Genomic DNA, 22,445 nt, shown 5'->3' with positions numbered 1-22,445 from the left:
AAATAATTTTGATTCATCAACAGATTGGTGAGTCAGACATATTAGTTAATGGTTTTGGAATCTAAAGAAAGCGATTTGAGCCAGTTTTCCAATGCTCATATCGCAATGTTAGTAGGAACACCAGGGATAAGGTTAGATACAGCAAATGAGGCTATGATTTCACCCTCTGAGAAGTTATAATATTTAATTTGACAAACAGAATCAACGCTATTCTTAATTGAGTGAGGGCTGACGAAGTTAAGGTTTGAGAATTGGGAAACAAACCATTTAGATAATAAGTTGGTGGACGGATCAATACCAGAATCAATAGGTCTCATGGGGCAATTTGTCTTATGGACTTTTGGGAGACAGTTAAGTCTAGGTAAAATGAAATCAGACAAAAAGTTTGAGTTTAGCCTCCTTATTGATGAGAATAGGCCAATTATTAAGGACAGATTTAAACTGTGACACGAGTTTGTTAATTGGGTTCTTTTTACCCTCAGAATAATAACCGTTTGACAACGGAAGACTGAATTTTCCAAAATATTTGCCTTTGCCCAGAATGACACAAATTACCTGTGTCGGTCTTGAGGGAAAAGCAATCCTTAGATTTTAAACTTTTTACAAATTCAAAATTGCGTTTAGAATAAGATGAGCTATTTATAGATGATTGTACGTTATGTTTAATGTCTCTCACAACCTTTGCGGATGAAGTCCTCAGTGGTATGATCGAATTACTTCAATGAAGCTTCTAAGTGACCTACAAGATTGGTAGTGAGATTCTGGATAGAGATTCAATCCATAATAACTTTGGCTCCTTCTCTGCAAATACTTATAGGTTTCAAACGGATATACGCATAGGTTTAAAACGTTTTCAATAATGTCACTGTTTTGAGGAGAAGAGTTGGACTTCCTTGATAGCCGTTTAATTTCCGGCTGGTCTCTCGGGCTTTGCTTTCGACTTTCTATTTCACCATGGAGTAAATTCTCCTCTCTAGCTCCTGCCAGATCACGTATTCCGGGTTGGTCAAGTTCCCCGTGAGTTTCAGGTGCAGATAAGATACAGTCTTTAAGTTGGCTTCTCTTGGAATAAATGAAATTAATTTCACTCAATAAAGTCTTCCTCCTAATTTTAATGTCCAAATGAAGGTTCCGTTTTTTTGTAAAGAGGGAGCGAATTGATGAAGTCAGGAAAAATATTGATTTCAACATTTTAACCCCTCAACTGTCAGTTCAGCCTATAGGCTCCCGTCTTTGTCACCCCCCCCCCCCCCCACATTTCACACTATTACCCTTACTCCTTATATTTTCTTCGGATGCTCTCAACCCGTTCTCACTTCAACTTGTATTGTCGTGTTGATTCACCTTCAGTACAGTGAAGAGGGCTACTTGGTGACCGAAATACGCGTATTCGTATTCACCTTTCTTATCCCTTACCTTTTTTACCCTTACCCTCTGACTTGTGGCCTTAGCCAACTAACCTCATTTGTGCTTCGTTTTGAAAGGTTAACTCTTTACGGCTATCGGAGTCATTCCATTTATTCAATTTCAAGTAGGTATTTCGATCGATAAAATATCTACATACAACTCATTAAGTGGCCTTCGTAAACTGTGGTACCTCTCGATGTGACTGATAATTTACAATGATGACTTCATATAGTTGTACAGAAATGACCTGAAGTTTTGTTTTGTTTTTATGACACAAAAGAACTCTCGTTGAACTCAAATGAATTACTTCTTCAATAGTGCAAAGCCATTCTTCGAGTTTCTGCAAATCAATATCCTTTAAATCACATGCGCAAAAATTACAAACCGTTCCTCCGGACCGTTTCACACGCCCCTCTCTCCACTCACAAATATAGTAAAGAGGGCTGCAGCAAATAGTAATATTTCGTTATTAAATCAGAGGTCATAATGATTGCCACGACAGAGGTTAGGCGAAAAAAACCAATCCCTAAATTGTTTTGATGACGCTCAAAGTGAAAAAATACGAATTTTTCATCCTTTCTTCGTTCCTCTTGGCGATTAGATTGATATCCTGATATGAAAAGCAATAACGATATGTAATTAAATTGTTTTCCGTCGTAAAATAACTTTCACTGCTTGAATGAAATTCACTGCACGCGAACTAGTTATGCCTTACTGCATAGCAATAATCTCACATTTTATAGCTACGGAACGAAGGCCAGTTTCTCAATTTTCCAGAAGGCAACCTCACAGCATCTGAAAGCATCACTTTCGACATTTCCGGTCTGGAGTCAACGGAAGTGATGATAGAGGCGGAGCTCCACCTGTATCGAGAAAAGACGCCAGCGCCATTGTGGAACGTAGTTGATTACAGCAACGAAACTATACTGTACTATTTGGTGAGTACAATAAGAAGACGAATTTGTTTGTTCTGCCTTATATCTTCTTAAAGTCCCCATCAATCCCTCGTTTCTCTCTGTGAGGGGACCCTCCCGCTATCTGCAGCGTTCGGTCACATTGCCTACCTGTTTCCATGTGGAGAAGGAGACCGTTTTAAGTTGCATGTCCATGTGATGGAGGAGTTTCGCCCTCCTACTTTTCAAATTACACGGTATTGGATAAATTTCTTATTGCATCCCAGGTTGCCATTCTTTATAAGATGATCGTATATATTATTTGCATGCATGTAGAATGAAAGGAGTAATAGTAGTGTTAGGGGTTTATAGGGTACGTCGACAGCTACGGTCATTTTGCACCACTTTCAAGATTATTAGAACCTCAGTTCCATCTTCTTAATAATAAGTATACATATACTACAAAACATATACACAAATAAATAAGTTCGGAATGGAAGAGGGCCATGGCGAAACGACAGATTTTATGGCCCTAAGTTTATTGTTTTGCAAGGACCGCCAAGTCTCCTTCCACTGGTTCAGGAAAAAATTCCGCAAAACAGCCATTACGTCCTCCACAGTTACAAACGTGGAGTCGGTCTCGGGTTTGCGCAAGGCTTCCTTCGCTGCTTTGTCAGGTTTTCATTACCTGGTATTCCAGCAGCAGTTTTAAGGGTTTAAAGGGTGCGTCGACAGCTAAGGTCATTTTGCAACACTCATTAAAACTAAAACTTCAATTCCTTTTCAAGGAATAAATAAATAAGAATAAATATATAAATAAATAAATAATTGTTAAAATCAAAAGGCATTGAAATTATGAGATCCAAAACTATAGTTGCCTCATTAAACCAGTTGCCCTTAAAAAAGTAAAGACTCGATTTATGAACCCAGAGCCATCCCCTAAAATATTTTTTAAGTCTCCCCTTATCTTCAACATGTCTCTGGCCCTTTGGTATGTTGTGCATTCCGGGGTAGTTTTAGGGGTTTGTAGGGTGCGTCGACAGCTATGGTCATTTTGCACCACTGTCATTACGTAAAACTTATGTTCCTTTTAAACTAGGAATAAGTAAACAGATAAATACGAATAAATATATAAATAAATAAAATAAACAAAAAAAAAAGAAAATGCTAAAATCAAAAGCATTAAAATTATGAGCTCCGAAGCTAAAGCTGCCCCATTAAACCAGTTGCCCTTAAAAAAGTTAAGACTCGATTTATAGACCCAGAGTCATCCCCTAAAATATTTTTTAAGTCTCCCCTTATCTTCAACATGTCTCTGGCCCTTTGGTATGTTGTACATTCCGTCAGGATATGTTTTATCGTCAGGGGTTGGAAACACTCATTGCAGCGGGGCTGTTCTTTTACCTCCGCAAAGAGGTACGAATGAGTGAGGGCAGAGTGTCCTATTCTCAGGCGCGTAATCATGACCTCTTCCCTCCGAATGTTCCGGATGGAAGAGGACCATGGTGAAACGACCGGTTTTATTGCCCTGAGTTTATTATTTTGAAGAGACTGCCAAGTCTCCTTCCACTGATGCAGGACCGAGTTCCGTAAGGCGGCCTTCACGTCCTCCATTGGAACCAAGGTGGAGTCGGTCTCGGGTTGTCGAAGGGCATCCTTCGCTGCCTGGTCAGCTTTTTCGTTGCCTCTTATGCCGACGTGACCAGGAGTCCATATAAAGGAGACCCTGTTCCCCTTTCTCTGAAGGGACAACAGGGTATAATGGATCTCCTGGACTATCGGGTGCACAGGTGCAAAGACCGATATAGATTTTAGGGTAGTTTTAAGCGTTTTAGGGTGCGTCGACAGCTAAGGTCATTTTGCACCACTCATGACAAATAAAACTACAATTCCTTTTTAATTAGGAATAAATAAATACGATTAAATATATAACAAAATAAATAAATAATTGGTAAAATCAAAAGGCATTAAAATTATGAGATCTAAAACTATAGCTGCCTCATTAAACCAGTTGCCCTTAAAAAGGTTAAGACTCGATTTATAAACCAAGAGTCATCCCCTAAAATATGACTTAAGTCTCCCCTTATATGAAGCATGTCTCTGGCCCTTTGGTATTTTCTACATTACAGGATCATGCCAAGAAAGCGGACAGACTCCGAAATGGAAGATTCCTACCCAGCAGGCTTAGAGTCGGGGTAATGTGATAACCGCGAAGACGGTGAAAATGCACGCATTTCCTTTTCTCCGTGGAGAAACGAAATCCGTTCCTTCGCGACCACTCTCCCAGTTTATTTAGAGCCACCTGGGCTTGCCTGGAGGCGTTTGTCATTCGTGTCAACCGGCAAAATATGGCTAGGTCGTCCACATAGAGCAATGCCATCACCGGGGCATTGATGCATTCCACCACGTCGTTGATGGCGACGGAAAATAACGTCACGCTCAGCACTGATCCCTGGGGTACCCCGTTCTCCTGCAAAAAGGATCGGGATAAGTGCCTTCCAGTCCTTACTTAAAAAAGCGGTTTCTTAAGAAATTCCAGATTAATAGGGCCGTATTACTAGGGCCTATTCATAGTGCATACTCCACCTCGAGCTCGTTGGCCACTAGTGTCATCCGTTATAAAAACGGTGAGCCCATTTAGAACACCCTTGTCTTCGGCCCTAAAATGTCTGTTGCACCCAAATGCAAGAGGGTTTGAAGTCTTGGATTAAAACGGCCAGCTCCTCCTTGTGCCAATAAAAACCATTGCAGTTCCACTGCAGTATGAAACACATTAAAAGTGTAAAATTAAAATAAAGAAATATATATAAATAAATAAATAGGTTTATTAAAAGGTGGTGACATGACCACCGTAATTGTGGTTATCGCTTGAAGCGATGTTTCCTCTTCCACTCGCTTGCGAAGACCTCAGTATCCGAGATACTGTGGTTCTCTTCAATGACCTCCGGCTTCTTTGGCTTTGGTGGCGGGGAAGGTGTATTCTCACGCCTTTTCGGCGTGTTCCCCTTGGTGGTTTTTGCTGGGCTCTTCTTTGATGGGCCCACCGGAGTAGGTGGCTCCTTGTCCACCTTACTCCTCTGATCTTTCAACCTTTTAGGTTTAGGCGCTTGCGTGTTGATAGGGGAGTCTTTTGGGACCTCAGTCTGCGTGGCAATGGTCTACTTTAGAGGTGGCCTTTGTACGGGTAGTGATCAAACACCCACCCTCCACACGCCTTTGCGGTGGCTTGCGGGGTATTATATAGAGGTCGATGGAAACGGAAGGCGGTAGCACATGTTAACTTTTAACGATTCCCTGAGGGAAATAAAGTATGCCCGCTCAATGGAATTATACGCAGAAAAGACATTTGGCATAGCAAGATCGATACGGTGTCAAAGATTTGTCAGCGATCATCTTTATAATTATGGTGTGTCGATAGCAAAGGTCATTATGCACCACTGACATATCGTTTAAAAACTTAAACACATTTTAATAAATAACTACATAAATAACTATAAACTGGTCCACTTGCTGATGAATATCATTGAATATGCAATAGGCACGAACATAACCTTGTCGCATCCCATAAAATTCACTGACACTGCGCATTGAATTCAGTACCCGCAATTCAAGTACTTGAAAGAAGAATGGAGGGCTGTAGTATACCAATCTCAAGACTGAAATAAAGATGATGACGAGGATGAAGTGCAGCTTAAAGACTGGTCTCAAAAGGATATTTCTCATTTAGGATTTCTATTCAGATTTAAATATAGACTTACTTATGCGCGCGGACCATAAGTGTTCCGCACTTTTTCTGGTATTCGTTTCTCAATTAATTACTTCCCTTAATTGAATTTTTCATTGTGACATAAACGCGCCTTTCAGGTTTAATAATCCCACCTGGGCACCATCTAACCCTCACCAAAGACTTGAGATTAAGATTCAGTGCACGTGTCCTAATGAGCTATCTAGCCTTAAGGCGGTTGATCTCGAGAATATTTCCTGGCAACATGGCATTGAGGAATTATAAGTCCTGGTGAAAGGACCAATGGTAGAAATGCACCTCGCGACGATATAGTATCGGGTGGGCGTGTGTGCATCTTAAACAGGTCAGAGTGTACCAGCGACTGTCCGCCTCTCCCTCCTTCCCGCTCGACTCGCACCGACTGCTCGGCGTGCAACACGTGGGGCCCGACGCGTCGCCCGCCGGGTGGCACGTGGTCAACGTGAGGGCGGCCGTCGCCGACTGGTTGACCCGACGGAGGCCCAACCTGGGCTTCCTCGTGCACGTGGCATCGTCCACCGGCCGCACTGCCGGCGACCGGGTCCGCTTTGCCCGCAGGGGCATTGTCCATGGCAAGGAGCCGGCCCTGGTGATCTTCACCCGAAGAAACGACCTCCTGGGGCAGGAAGGTGAGTCCGCTGAATGACGCACGCAGGCATTTTGGTTGATGGGTGCTTCGATGCCGATATAGTATCAGCACCACTCGCAGTCAGTTCAAAACTGCAGATTAACGCACACAGTAAATAGGCACCGATAGAGATAATCTATATATTATATACCCCAGGGTTAAACAGAACAGTTTTAGTAAGATCTGGTGCTTTCCCGGCGTATTTGATTCGTGAAGGATTCTCGGGTCTTCCACCGGGTCAAGGGTTCCATATTGGCCGACGTTTCGATGCCCGACTCGTGCATCGTCTTCAGGGTTGATGGCTGCCATTCTTAGACTTAGAGCAGTTTCTTGCAAGGGCTCTTGCGTAGCCCTTACACTGCGCCTTTCCAGCCTCCAAGGCTACTAAGGCGGGAAGAATTCTTCTGCGTTGTCAGTCGTTTGATTTATTCCCGCTCAGAGCAGCCTTGGCTTCTTCTTTGCCGGAAGGGTGTCTTGCTCGTCTTGGGATGCTATGGGGCGCTTGTAGCGGTCCCATGGCCAGACCCTTATGTCGCCAACCCAGCGAATTACTTTTACTTCCGCTTCTGCCGCTTTTCTGAAGAATTTTCCACACATTCTAGGAAGAAGGACGTCCAGGGTTTCCCACTTTCCTTCCTCGTGCATCTCGGAAACGCGGGCGTAACGACCGCGTGCCATGATGTCACGAAGAGCAGAATTCTGCACCACCTGAATTTGAGCGAGACTCGTTCGCGACACTCCTGACCATACCGGAGCAGCGTACGTGATGACAGGCAGCACGCACGCTTGGTACAGTCTACGCTTCGTGTCCATACTCAGGACCGGCGGGCGGATAATCGGCCGGAGCCGATTAAGCGCCACGAATGCCTTTCTGCGTACACGAAGCGCTTGGGCGTTCCAAAGGAGTTTCCGGTCCATCAGCACTCCGAGGTAGGTAACTTCGGATTCCCACGGTAGGGCGACTCCATTCACAGTTAGGTTCACTCCTGGCGGCCGACCATTTCCCGGACGGAAGATGATCGCCTTCGTCTTTTGTGCGTTAACAGCAAAGCGCCATCGGCGGTACCATTCTAGGAGATCCGCCACAGCGCTCCGCAGTCTTCGCACCGCGGTCACCTTCTGCCAGGAGCAGCACAGGAGGGCCGTATCGTCGGCATAGAGAGACAGGATCTCGAGGTTCCCACGTGGAGTTGGAATGTCGTGGGAGTAGATATTGTAAAGCAGTGGTCCGAGGACTGATCCCTGGGGCACGCCGGCGGAGATCCGACGCACCCCTGAATTCGCCCCGAGCCATTGCACGGTGAATGTCCTGTCTCTCAAATAGGAGTGAACCATCCGAACAATCCAAGGTGGGAAATGGAGTCGTCTCATCTTCAACAAGAGAGCCGGATGCCAGACGCGATCGAACGCCTTACTGACGTCGAAGAAGGCCCCAGCAACCGCCCTATTCCTGTTGAAGCTGTCCGTGATGAAATCCGCCGTTCGCACCAGCTGATGGACTGTGAAATGCTGCGCACGGAAACCAAACTGCTCCTCCGGGAGGATGTCATTCTCCCGGACGAAATCAGTCAGCGGCCGTTGCAGCAGTCGCTCGAATATCTTACCGAAGCCGTCGAGCAAGGAGATAGGCCGGAATTCTCCGGGACCCACCTCCAATTTCTGCGACTTCGGCAGGCAGACGATTCTCGCTCTTCTCCAAGTGGTCGGGAAGTAGAAAATCCTGACACAGCCATTTAGGAGCTTTGTCAGGTACCTCACCGCCGCCTTTGGAAGCTCCCGAATGACCACATTGGGAATGTTGTCGCGCTGCCATTCCGTATTTGGCCGTCTTATATACCTGAGCTCACGCCTCAGGTGACCTGTGATTGGCCCGAGGAGGGGGGACCTCCTGATTGGTCGCCGGGCAGTTGTGGTCTGTTCCTTCCCTTCTTTACTTGGTTTAGCACCGGTTTCCATGCATTGCTGAGGGAATAGCCGGAATCCCTATTGAAATTATGTCCTGCCATTTTAATTTCAATTGATTCTTTGACTATTCTCAGGTATACAAGACGGCCAAATACGGAATGGCAGCCATCATTACTCATAATAGCTTAACTAGCGACCACTACCCCGTGATATTGAGCATTTGGGTAAAACCTAAAATAAATCTGGCGAGACCTAAGCGACCTTCCTATGGACTAGCAAACTGGCAGCTCTTCCGGGAAGTCATCGTGGACAGTTTAGAAAAAAAGAACATAAACCCAGAAACAACTGAGCTGGTAGATGAAATGGTCGAAGATTTAACAAATGCGATATCGGAAGCCATAGGAAAAGCAATTCCGGTAGCTAAGAGGCGGCTGGACGATTATCTTAAGCTGAGCGATAAGGTAAAAACCCTTATCAAAGAAAGAAATACGCTCAGAAAATTATATTACCGCCATGGCACTCGTGCCCTAAAAATCAATGTTAAAGACTACAACTACGAAATCAAAAAGCAAATAGAGGAATTAAGAACCAAAAAATTTAATCAGCAACTTAGCGACCTTAATAAAAGCAACAACTCTGTGTGGAGGCTGGCCAAGAAACTGCGGAAAACCCCACCAAGCGACCCGATTATAAAAGCAAAAACGAAGACACTCACGACGTCCGTGGAAAAAGCCAAACATATGGCTAGCTTCTACGAAAAGGTTTTTACGATAAACGACTCGGGAACTGAAACCGGAGAAATAAAACAACAACACGGAAGCTACATAGAGGCAAAGGAAAAACCACCGGAAATTACAATAATAGATGTCACCGAAGTAATATCGAAACTTCCTAACAAGAAATCTCCTGGGGAGGACAACATCCCAAATGAACTATTAAAAAGGCTCCCGGAAGCGGCAGGAGAACATCTAGTTAAAATTTTCAACGCCTCAATCTGTTTGGGATACTACCCAAAAAAATGGAAGGAGGCACTAATTAGATGCATCCCTAAAAAGGGGGGAAAAACCATAATAGAAGAACACCTAAGACCCATATCCCCCCTCTCCAACCTCGGTAAGCTATTAGAAAGGGTAGTTGCACCACATATTAGGAGACATGCGGAAATGAACAAAGTAATTCCGAAAGAGCAGTTCGGTTTCCGCCAGGGCTACTCCACCGACCAGCAAATTCACAGAGTGACAGATTTCATCAGCGACGCTTTTAACAAAAAGGAACGAACCATTGGTATCTTCCTAGACCTATCAAAGGCTTTTGATAAGGTATGGCATTGGGAACTTATACACAAAATGGAAAAATGGAAATTCCCGAAATGGACAGTAAAGTGGACGACTTCATACTTAAACGGAAGAACCTTTAAAGTAAAATGGGGGGATGAAACAAGTACAAGCACAAGTGCCAAAGCCGGCGTTCCGCAAGGCTCCATTCTAGGCCCCCTCCTCTTTAATATATATACAGCCGACTTCCCAAGAAACAGCAATGACTGGCGTAGCATAATTGCCCTATATGCGGAACACGCTGCAATCCTTGTTAAAGGAAAACATATAAACTCGATGCAAGAAAGAGCGCAAGATGCACTGGACGAAATAGTGAAATGGTATAAAAAATGGAAACTGCATATAAATACAAACAAGACAAAAGCCATACTATTCACGCCCCCTAGAACTACAAAAATTCCTTGCGAGTGCATCAGGATTGGACAGCAGCCAATTGAATGGAGTAACACCATAAAATACCTCGGAGTTGTCATTGACGATAAATTAAACTTCAACAGCCATATTAAGGAAATAAGACAAAAAGCGGCCATACAAACATCACAACTGGCAAAAATTCTAAGAAATAGCGCTACCCCTCAGGAAATAAAAATACTAATCTACCAAACCACTATCAGACCAATCTTAACCTACGCGTCACCTGCATGGACGGGGCTAGTGAGTAGATCCCAAATGGAAAAATTAAAAACCACTGAAAGGAAAATACTAAGACTGGCCCTTGGACTCCCCCGTGGGAGAAAAACGAAAATATATACAAAATAATAGACATAGAGACACTACAAAACTTTTTACAGAGGCAAACTAAGAATTACTTCGAAAAACTGACAGGAAATTCTAACGAAGCTATGACGTACACTAAAATCAACAAAATTGGTCCATACGATAAGTACAAGAGACCAACATGGTGTTAAACCCCCAAAAACATAGAAAAAATTATAATAATAATAAACAATATATAAAAAATTGATCATAATGACAAATAAATAAGGAAAAAGGGAATTAAAAAACGACGCTGGATTGGTAGTCCAGGAAAAGACGGAAAAAATACAGAAGACACAGAGCAAAAGCCCAAATAAGGCGACCTCTGAAATAAAAAGCCGCCTAAAAAACGGCAAGGCACTTCGTCGTCGTCGTAACCCTGAAGACGATGCACGAGTCGGGCATCGAAACGTCGGCCAATATGGAACCCTTGACCCGGTGGAAGACCCGAGAATCCTTCAAGAACAGTTTTAGGTTTAACTTAGTGGTATTTCTTTATGAAGAAGCTAAAAACTCGTAGCCTTTCATGCCATGCTACATAGGGTATGCAATATCCCAATGTCACCATAAAACAAACAAGGGGAACTCCGCATTATAAAACAAATTACAGTCAACAATGGGTACAAGGGAATAATGATTGACAACATGCATAACAGAAAAAAACGCAGGTAGCCCAGAAAGCTCCACACGACACATCTAAACTTGTCGGGCACCGATGGCGAAGAATTCCATTTATTGGCCACATTTCACTCAGGATACAACAAATACTCTCCTAGAAGAAAATCAAGATAGCAATTTACAGCACAAACACTCAAAAAAAACAATGGGGGCACCCAATGACAAAATTGACATCATGCAACAAAGCGGGGTTTATAAACTCAGTTGCAAGGACTGCAACGCCATCTACATTGGACAGATAGGGAGGACATTTGATATTAGGATTAAAGAACACCAATCGAGCTTCAGAAAGAAAGGCAAATCCCATTTCACAAATACCTCTTGGAAAATAATCATAATAGTAACTTACCACCGGACATTCTTCGCACAGAAAAGAAAGGACGCAGGTGGAATGCTTTGGAGGAGTTGGAAATTGGGCAATTCTGCAGTCAGACAGATTCGAAGTGGTCGAAGAAACAATATACCTCTCCCCTTCCCCCCTCCTAAAATTCCTAAAAGACTCTAATATCTTTCCTCACCAACCCCACCCCCACCAAGGCAGTGATGACCATCGACCGCCCCTTAATGAAGGTCAAACCATTGCAGACAAACACCCCCTCAATTAAATGTAAAACACCAAGTATTTTTCCCCTGCTGTTCTCTCCAGGAACAGTGGAAGAGCACTTTGTGTTCTTCATTTATTTAACAGGAACTTCCACAAAATTGATCCAGAAACCATCTAATACATACTCCATCCCTCCTCTAGCCCGCTAATACTGGACTCAACTTACCCCCTCTATCTTACTCCCCCTCCCTTCCTCCCCTCTTAGAGCCAGGCTATATTATTTGAAACATTTTTCATGTATCTAACCCGATAATGATGCGCAGAATCGAAATCATGGTCGTGTCACGTATTAAGTCTTTCTGTGGAAGTGCAAAATTTCTTTTTCACCCCCCTACCCTAGTGTCATGCAAAATTTACGTTTCAATTAAAATGTCATTAATTGGCTGACGTTGACACTTTTTCTACATCCCAGTGGCTTCCAACGTTATGCAATCCAATTTCACTGTTATTCAAATAAACATAACATCGCACCTTGAAAACTAATGAAATGAATAACTTAAGATTTCATGTCATGAGTAGTCGTGACTTTTATGCGCATGTTATTTATGCGTATTACTATTACATGCGTCATTGGGCATTTTTGAAATCACATAGGTTTCTAGAGTACACGTGAATCCCGAGTTATTTTAGGTAACTCCTTATAAAATACCGTCCGGGGTACCACAGGGCAGTGTCCCTGGCCCTCTCCTCTTTTCACTTTACTTATATGACATTATTGACATTGTCGTCCGCCATGTATGCCATACTTTGCTTTACGAAGACGATTGCAAAATTCTCAAACAGATTGATTGCCCATCTGATGCCGTTTCACTGCAATCTGCTCTCAATTTCGTCACTGCTTCGTGCTCAAATTGGCAGTAATGAATTAATCATTCAAAATCATTTCTTATGACCTTCTCTGTAAAGCGCAAACCACTTTCGCTTTCATACACTCTTTCGAACAACCCTATCCCATCTCTCAGTTCTCACTGCGATTTAGGCGTAATATTTTATGCACATCTCAACTTTCGCAAGCACGTTCAAAGGATAGTCGCGAAAGCAATTGGCAATAGTCGACCTACTTTATCGCTAGACTGATGTTCGTGATCCTCTTGCCCTTAGGACGGTGTTTTTTGGTTGTCCTCCCAAGTACTGTTCACCAATCCAGTCCACCACCTCCCTAACTACTTTGTAGGCACTCTTTATTTCCTTATCGCCATTTCCCGTTATGGCATTCCTTCCTCAAAAATACAACCCGGGACTTACTCCCTCATCCCTTGGTATTTCCCATCTCTACCGCCGTCGATTGCTATGCGATATGAAATTCGTACATGGCATCTTGTACGAAACTCTCAGTTCCAATGGCCTTCCTATCTTCTCAATTCATTCCCCCTCGACCAACACGTAACTCGAGTTTGAAGCAGATTCCAATATTTACATCTTTCGAGTATTAGTTTTAAGGGTTTGAAGGGTGCGTCGACAGCTGAGGTCATTTTGCAACAATGTCATGACGACTAAAATTTCAGTCCCTTTTTAATTAGGAATGCATAAATAAATGAATAAATACGAATAAACATATAAATAAAAAAATAATTGTTTAAATCAAAAGGCATTAAAATTATGAGATCCAAACTAAAGCTGCCTCACTAAACTAGTTACCCCTAAAAAAGTCAAGACTCGATTTATAAAGCCCGAGTCATCCCCTAAAATATTACTTAAATCTCCCCTTATACTGAGCATGTCTCTAGCCCTTTGGTAATTTCTGCATTCAGTCAGGATATGTTTTACTGTCAGTGGTTGGAGGCAGTCATTGCAGCGGGGCTGTTCTTTTACCTCCGTGAAGAGGTACGAGTGAGTGAGAGCGGAGTGCCCTATTCTCAGGCGCGTAATCATGACCTCTTCCCTCCGAATGTTCCGGATGGAAGAGGACCATGGTGAAACGACCGATTTTATTGCTATAAGTTTATTACTTTGCTAAGACGGCCAAGCCTCCCTCCACTGATGCAGAGCCAAATCCCGCAAGGCAGCCTTTACGTCCTCCATAGGAACCAAGGTGGAGCCGGTCTCGGGTTTGCGCAGGGCTTCTTTCGCTGCCTGGTCAGCTTTTTCATTACCTCTTATTCCAACGTGTCCGGGAGTTCATATAAAAGATACCCTCTTCCCCTTTCTCTGAAGGGACAATAGGGTATAATGGATCTCCTGAACTATCGCGTGCACAGGTGCAAAGACCGATATAGATTTCAGGGCGCTCAACGAGTCTGTGCAGATGAGGAAAGAGCCATTGCCTTCTTTTATTTCTCCTAGGGCCGTCCTTATGGCTGACAGCTCGGCTGTGAATATACTGCAAGAAGTGTGCAGTTTTTCCCCACGACTCCATGTTAGTGGGACACGACCGCATAGGCACATGCAGATTCTGACTTTGACCCATCGGTGTAGACGGGGACGGAGTAAGAAAGCGAGCTGAGGACGGCACTGAAGAGCTGCTGGTATTCCGAGTAGTAGTAGTTTTAGGGGTTTGTAGGGTGCGTCGACAGCTATGGTCATTTTGCACCACTGTCGTAGTAGTTTTAGGGGTTTGTAGGGTGCGTCGACAGCTATGGTCATTTTGCACCACTGTCATTACGTAAAACTTATGTTCCTTTTAAACTAGGAATAAGTAAACAAATAAATACGAATAAATATATAAATAAATAAAATAAACAAAAAAAAAAAAGGAAAATGCTAAAATCAAAAGCATTAAAATTATGAGCTCCAAAGCTAAAGCTGCCCCATTAAACCGGTTGACCTTAAAAAACTTAAGACTCGGTTAATAGACCCAGAGTCATCCCCTAAAATATTTTTTAAGTCTCCCCTTATCTTCAACATGTCTCTGGCCCGTTGGTATGTTGTGCATTCCGTCAGGATATGTTTTATCGTCAGGGGTTGGAAATACTCATTGCAGCGGGGCTGTTCTTTTACCTCCGCAAAGAGCTACGAATGAGTGAGGGCAGAGTGTCCTATTCTCAGGCACGTAATCATGACCTCTTCCCTCCGAATTTTCCGGATGGAAGAGGACCATGGTGAAACGACCAGTTTTATTGCCCTGAGTTTATTATTTTGCAGAGACTGCCAAGTCTCCTTCCACTGATGCAGGACCGAGTTCCGAAGGGCAGCCTTTACGTCCTCCATTGGAACCAAGGTGGAGTCGGTCTCGGGTTTTCGAAGGGCATCCTTCGCTGCCTGGTCAGCTTTTTCGTTACCTCTTATGCCGGCGTGACCAGGAGTCCATATAAAGGAGACCCTGTTCCCCTTTCTCTGAAGGGACAACAGGTTATAATGGATCTCCTGGACTATCGGGTGCACAGGTGCAAAGACCGATATAGATTTTAGGGCGCTCAACGAGTCTGTGCAGATGAGGAAAGAGCCATCGCTTTCTTTTATTTCTCCTAGGGCCGTCCTTATGGCTGACAGCTCGGCTGTGAAAATGCTGCAAGAAGTGTGCAGTTTTTTCCTCACGACTCCATGGTAGTGGGACACGACCGCATAGGCACATGCAGATTCTGACTTTGACCCGTCGGTGTAGACTGGGACAAAGTCAGAAAGTGAGCCGAGGATGGCACTGAAGAGCTGCTGGTATTCGGAATCGGTCGTCTTGGCTTTGCGGCGTGCACTGGCAATGAGTTTAATATCCGGCATTGGCGTTAACCAAGGCGGGTACTTAGCATAGGAGACGGGGCATACTTGAGGAAATGTAAAATTTACCGCGTTAATAAAATCATTAAAACGAACGGCAAAGGGCCTAGTTGCCCTTCTCCGCCTGTTAAATAAGTCTAAAAACCGTTGGTTAAAAACTATGTTAAAACAAGGGTGGATTGTCTCTGATAAAATTTTACAGGCATAGTTGCCCATTAAAATCATCCTGCGGGTTTCCAACGGAGGCTCCCCTGCGTCTGCAAGTAAGCTTGGGACTGGGCTTGTTCTAAATGCCCCGGTGGCCAACCGTATCCCAGCATTGTGGACACATGTAAGTGGTCTCAAGTAAGACTCTCGTCCTGAGGAATACACTATGGAACCATAGTCCAGTTTGGATCGCACCAAGCCTCTGTACAATAAAAGCATGGTGGTGCGGTCTGCTCCCCAAGTGGAGTGAGTTAAAAACTTTAAAACGTTGAGGGTTTGGCGACACCTCTCACGTAACACGCGGATATGCTCCCGCCAGTTCAGCTTTTGGTCCAGGATCATGCCGAGAAAGCGGACGGACTCCACAAATGGAAGAATCCTACCCAACAGGGTTAGGGTCGGGGTAACGTGGTAACCGCGAAGACGGTGAAAGTGCACGCATTTCGTTTTCTCCATGGAGAAACAAAATCCGTTCTTTCGCGACCACTCTCCCAGTTTGTTTAGAGTCACCTGGGCTTGCCTGGAAGCGTTTGGCAGTCGTGTCGACCGGCAAAATATGGCTAGGTCGTCCACATAGAGCGATGCCATCACCGGGGCATTGATGCATTCCACCACGTCGTTGATGGCGATGGCAAATAACGTCACGCTCAGTACTGAACCCTGGGGTACCCCGTTCTCCTGTGTAAAAGATCGGGAAAGGTGCTTCCCAGTCCTTACTTTAAAAAGGCGGTTGGTTAAGAAATTTCTGATAAATAGGGCCATGTTGCCTCTAAATCCCCACTTGTGGAGCGTGTTGAGGATTCTCCATCGCCACACACTATCATAGGCCTTCTCCAGGTCGAAAAAGACTGCTATGACGTGTTGACGGTGGAGAAAGGCTTCCTGGACGAAGTTCTCAGTGCGCACCAGATGGTCTGTCGTGGACCTGCCACGCCGAAATCCGCACTGAGCGTCGGAGAGCAGGTGTCGACTCTCCAAGCACCACATGAGACGTCGGTTTACCATCCGTTCCATCACCTTGCAAAGGCAGCTGGTAAGAGATATGGGACGGTAGTTGTTCGGGTCATTTTTGTCCTTGCCCTGTTTTGGGATTGGTATCACGATGGACTCTCGCCAGGCGTTTGGAAAACTGCCCTCGTTCCAAAGTTGGTTGAGGGTATTTAGGACCTCCCCAATCGCAGTTCCCGGAATGTTCCGGAGAAATGCGTTGTGGATTTCGTCCGCCCCTGGCGAGGTGTAATGGGAGTCTTCGATGGCGGATTTAAGCTCCCAGGACGTGAAAGGCTCATTGTAATATTCGCTTGTTGGACCTGCACCAAAATTGAGAGGGACTCTCTCGCATCGCCTCTTCAGGTTCGCAAAGTCCTCGGCATAGCCCTCGTCACTGCTATTGGCCGCGAACTGACTGGCAAATATGTTGCTTATTTCGGCAGGTGAATTAACCACCCGGCCAGCAACAAGCAATGGCGAGATGACAAATGAGCCCTTGGACCCGGAGATTTTCTTCACTTTGTCCCATACCTGACCAAGCGGCGTGCGATGGTTGATGGTAGAGACGTATTCTATCCAGGAAGCCCTCTTGGCCTCCTTCACGGCCCTTCGAGCTCGCGCTCTCAGGCGGCGGTACGATGCCAGATTAGTTGCCGTGGGATATTTTCTAAAAATATTCAATGCTTTTTTCCTCGCCCGAATCGCCCGGTCGCATTCCCCGTTCCACCAAGGGACAGGAGCTCGATTAATGTTCCCGGACGTACGAGGGATACTTTTGGTAGCTGCCGCCAACAGCGTTGAACTTAGTTTATCGACGTTGTGCAACGCGTCGACACTTGCGTCGTGTTTATATGTAAACGTACGCTTGAAAAGTGGCCAGTCCGCACGGTTAATACGCCACTTTTCCGGAGGTTTTGAAATGGTGGGCGAAGAGTCTTCTTTAACGAGTAGAAGAGGAAAATGGTCACTCCCACAGAGATCGTTGTGAGTGGACATTTTCAGCTTTGGGGCTAGACTTCTCGAGCATAGACAAAGATCTATTGCTGAGAATTCCCCATTGAAGCTGTTAAAGCGGGTTTTTTCGCCGCTATTTAATAAAAACAGGTTAAAATCCTCAATAAAGTTGGATAAAATTCGACCTCTCCTATTGCTTACACGTTGCATAACGTCATCCTCTCAGGGGTGTGCACCGTGACAGCGACGGCCTGGAATGGAGAGTTCAGTTGGACTCGCGAGGTGTAAAGGGCCTCACGGGCCGCAACTGCTACTCCCCCTTGGGCTCGTTGGCCACTTAGGTCATCCATTCTAAAAACAGTGAACCCCTTCAGAATACCCTTATCTTCAGCCTTAAAATGGGTCTCTTGGAGACAAATACAAGAGGGTTTAAAATCTTGGATTAAAATGGCCAGCTTCTCCTTGTGCCGATAAAAGCCATTGCAGTTCCACTGCAGAATGGAACACATTTAAAGTGTTAAATTAGAATAAATAAATAAATAAATATATAAATAAATAAGATGACTAAAAAGGGAGATGACCAACTCTATTGAGGTTATCGCTTGAAGCGATGTTTCCTCTTCCACTCGTTTGCGAAGACCTCAGTATCAGAGATACTCTGGTCCTCTTCAATTACCTCCGGCTTCTTTGGCTTCACTGGAGGCGGCGGGGAAGGTGTATTCTCACGCCCTTTTGGCGTGTTCCCCTTGGTGGTTTTTTGTGGGCTCTTCTTTGAAGGGCCCACAGGAGTAGGTGGCTCCTTGTCCACCTTACTCTTTCCATCCTTCACCCTTTTTGGTTTAGGCACTTGCGTGGTTTCTATTGGGGATTCTTTCGGGATCTCTGTCTGCGTGGCGATGGTACACTTTACACATTGCGTGGTTGCAACGGAAGCAAAGGACCGGGAGAAAGTTGGAGCGATTAGCGCCCTGTATTTTCTCCTCGCTTCCGCATATGGGATTTTTTCCAGTGTTTTTATCTCCATGACTTTCCTCTCTTCTTTCATCTTCGGGCAATCACGAGAGTACACTGGGTGTGTACCCTCGCAATTGACACAAAGAGGTTCCGAAGAGCACTCTTTATCCTCGTGCGCGTCTTTGCCACAGCGCGGGCAGGTGGCCTTGCCCTCGCAGCGCGACGCGACATGGCCGAACCGTTGGCATTTGAATCAACGCACGGGATTCGGGATGAATGGCCTCACTGGTACCGATTCATAGCCCACAAACACCTTGTCGGGTAGTCTATCACGCGCAAACGTCAAGATCACGGAGGTGCTGTTTACGTTTTCTCCGTTGCGCCTTGTGGTGAGTCGACGACAATCAGTCACTCCCTGAGAGAACATTTCTCTCTTGATTTCTTCGATGTCCACGTATAGAAGGTCGTAGTGACTGATGACTCCCCGACAGGTGTTAAGAGTGCGGTGCACCTCCACCTTAATCGGAATGTCATGGAGCGTTCCCATAGCAAGTAGTTTTTCGCTCTGTGTGTCGTTCAGGGTCTCTATAAGTAGTGTACCATCCCTGAGCTTCTTCACGCTCTTTGGGTCCCCAGGCACAATCTGTGATAACACTCTGCGAATTAAGAAGGGAGAAACCTTTTTCAAGGTCTCACCTTCCTTTGCACAAGACATAATTAAATAGCGCTTACATGCGCCAATACACTTTTCTCCCCCGCCGGTGTCCGGACGGGATCTTTTTAGTGGTGGAAAGGGTTTTTCCTCCATAATAGTAAATGATTCGTCCCTCGGCCTCCCCACCCACCACGGAGCCACACATTTGGGACGCCACTCCGCCAAACCGGAGCGGTCGCCAGGGCTAACTCGAGGGATATAGCGCTTCTGGAGTGGTTGTCTGTTTCGGGGTGGATCTTCGGTGCAAGGGCCCACCAAAACCCTTACATCTCCGACCTCCCTACGCAGACCCCCACAACCTTGGCACTCGCCACCGGAGCGAAAACGCGACGGAAGCCGATTGACCGGGAGTGGCTAGCTCCCGGCCTCCCGTTTACACGAAATCCGGGGCCGAAGAGGGGTATCACTCCCCGGTCCATACAGGGCATCCGACACCCTGCTGGGAACCAGAAAGCTCACCCTCCAGGATCCCCTTCTCTCCCTTACGGGTCTCCAGGCACGGCAAACACCTGGGCGGATCGCAGGCCAGATGGTATGGCCGCTCACAGACAGTGGATCCACAGCACTGTCCGGACGCATCCCTTGCTGGCTTGGGGTTTGTTTTCGGGGTTTTCTCCCCGCCCTTTTAGTCGCCTCTTACGACAAGCAGGGATACTGCGGGAGTATTCTCTATCCCCCTACCCGCGGGGGGGTGGTATTCCGAATCGGTCGTCTTGGCTTTGCGGTGCGCATCGGAAATGGATTTAATATCCGCCTTTGGCGTTAACCTAGGCGGGTACTTAGCATAGGAGACGGGGCATATTTGAGGAAATATAAAATTTTCCTCATGAATAAAATCATTAAAACAAACGGCAAGGGGCCTAGTTGCCCTTTTCCGCCTGTTAAATAAGTCTAAAAACCGTTGGTTAAAAACTATGTCGAAACAAGGGTGGTTGGTCTCTGATAAAACTTAAAAGCAGAATTTCCCATTAAAATCATCCTGCGGGTAGCCAACGGAGGCTCCCCTGCGTCTGCAAGTAAGCTTGGGACTGGGCTGGTTTTAAATATTTTTTAAAAATATTTAACGCCTTTTTCCTCGCCCGGATCGCACTGTCGCATTCCCCGTTCCACCAAGGGACAGGAGCTCGATTAAGGTTCCCGGACGTAAGAGGGACACTTTTGGTAGCTGTTTAACCTTGTCCCACACCCGACGAAGTGGCGTGCGATGGTTGATGGTAGAGACGTATTCTATCCAGGAAGCCCTCTTTGCCTCCTTGACGGCCCTTCGAAGTCGCGCTCTCAGGCGGCGGTACGATGCCAGATTTGTTGCCGTGGGATATTTTTTAAAAATAGTCAACGCTTTTTTCCTCGCCCGGATCGCCCTGTCGCATTCCCCGTTCCACCAAGGGACAGGAGCTCGATTAAGGTTCCCGGACGTACGAGGGACACTTTTGATAGCTCCCGCCAAAAGCTTCTCGCCTTAGTGCCTCAACGTTGTGTAATGCGTCGAAACTTGCGTCATGTTTATAAACAAATATACGCTAAAAAAGAGGCCAGTCAGCACAGTTAATACGCCACTTTTCCGGTTTGGATATACTGAGCGAAATGTCTTCTTTTACGAGCAGATGAGGAAAATGGTCACTCCCACAGAGATCGTTGTGGGTGGACATGTTTAGCTTTGTGGCTAGACTTCTCGAGCATAAAGAGAGATCTATTTGCTGGGAATTCCCCATTGAAGCTGTTAAAGCGGCTTTTTTTGCCGCTATTTAATAATAACCGGTTAAAATCCTCCATAATATTAAATAAGATTCGTCCTCTCCTATTACTTGTGGTTTCTAGCCCTCCCCAGAGAGGATCATGGGCATTAAAATCTCCCATCAAAATGAACGGCTGAGGAAGCTGGCGGACAAGGGCTTCCAGATTAAAACGAGTCACCGGTGCACCCTCTGGCAGATACACGTTACATAACGTCATCCTCTCAGGGGTGTGCACCGTGACAGCGACGGCTTGGAATGAAGAGTTCAGTTGCACTAGGAGGTGTAAAGGGCCTAATTCAGAATCCTTTCCTGGACCTCTCTTCCTCACTCACCGCGTTTCCCAGCTTCCTTCAACGCCACAGAGTCATTTAGCCATCTCTGCTTATATATGTGCTCTCCTGCTATCTCATTCGTTCTTGACATTTATTTTGTTAATTTTTCATTACTTGCTTTCGGCTACCCTTTCTCTTTTCTCATATATATTGTGTGCATTTCCTGTCAGCCAACGTAAAAGCCTTTGTGCCTTTTTGCCTGCTTTTTTAGATGATTAAATAAATAAGATTACCCTTGTCAGCGTTAATTGTTTGGGCCGAAATCTTACTGTCCACTTTTTTGTTCTACCTATCCTCTATTACCAACAAACAGTTGCGAGGCAGTCAGCGGCAGGAGTCATTAGGAGACGCTGGCGAAGCGTGGTTGACGGCGTGGCCAACGGAACTAGATGGGCGGAGTGGCACCGGGCCAGTCCAGAGGCGCCGGTGCAGTCGCCGAGGGAACACGACGGGTGCCGACTTAAAGATCTCTGGGTGGACTTACGCAAGGTCGGGCTGGCAAAATGGATCGCAGCCCCCAGGTGATACGCTAATAATATACACAACGGGGCATTTCATGACTCGGCTTATTTCTTAGACAGCACCGTCGATTGAACTTAATTACTATCACCAGTTACAAGATATTTTAATAGTATATCCTGCCTAATGTACACCTAACCTGAAACTAGAATGTCTTTTCGCTTTAATGGTTGTATTTATGTGCGTTGAAGGCTAAAGTCATTTTGCACCACCGTCACATCGTTTTAAAACACAAAAACCTTATAAATAAATAAACATATACATAAAAATATACGTAAAGAAATTAATACAAGGGCAGGTTTTTCTTCTCCACTTCCAATCGCACAGCATAAATGCCAAACAAGCAACAGACGTGCCTGACAGGCAAAAGAGCATCATCTCCCGCACCACACGCTCTGCCACTGCTGAGCTTAATTCCT

At 45.3% G+C, this 22,445-nt stretch overlaps 1 protein-coding gene across 1 annotated transcript; it reads left to right on the top strand.

Annotated features, from left to right (window-relative positions):
• Positions 1-1,893: 1,893 nt before the first annotated feature.
• LOC139695224 (uncharacterized) lies at positions 1,894-22,032 on the top strand. Its single transcript, XM_071593909.1, has 5 exons — positions 1,894-1,911; positions 2,151-2,345; positions 4,430-4,495; positions 6,389-6,692; positions 21,821-22,032. The coding sequence occupies exons 1-5, from the start codon at positions 1,894-1,896 to the stop codon at positions 22,030-22,032; spliced, it is 795 nt and encodes a 264-aa protein (XP_071450010.1).
• The last annotated feature ends 413 nt before the right edge of the window (positions 22,033-22,445 follow it).

Source organism: Hetaerina americana, unplaced genomic scaffold (genome assembly GCF_022747635.1).
Source record: "Hetaerina americana unplaced genomic scaffold, ioHetAmer1.1.p SCAF_6, whole genome shotgun sequence".
Lineage (NCBI taxonomy): Eukaryota > Metazoa > Arthropoda > Insecta > Odonata > Calopterygidae > Hetaerina > Hetaerina americana.
The sequence above is the reverse complement of the archived record's forward strand: the minus strand, read 5'-3'. Positions and strand labels throughout refer to the sequence as shown.

Excerpts from the sequence above, each read along its gene's own strand:
- LOC139695224 (XM_071593909.1), top strand. Across the intron at positions 2,346-4,429 it reads AAACTATACTGTACTATTTG|GATCATGCCAAGAAAGCGGA; the intron begins GTGAGTACAATA and ends TCTACATTACAG. Across the intron at positions 4,496-6,388 it reads CCAGCAGGCTTAGAGTCGGG|GTCAGAGTGTACCAGCGACT; the intron begins GTAATGTGATAA and ends CATCTTAAACAG.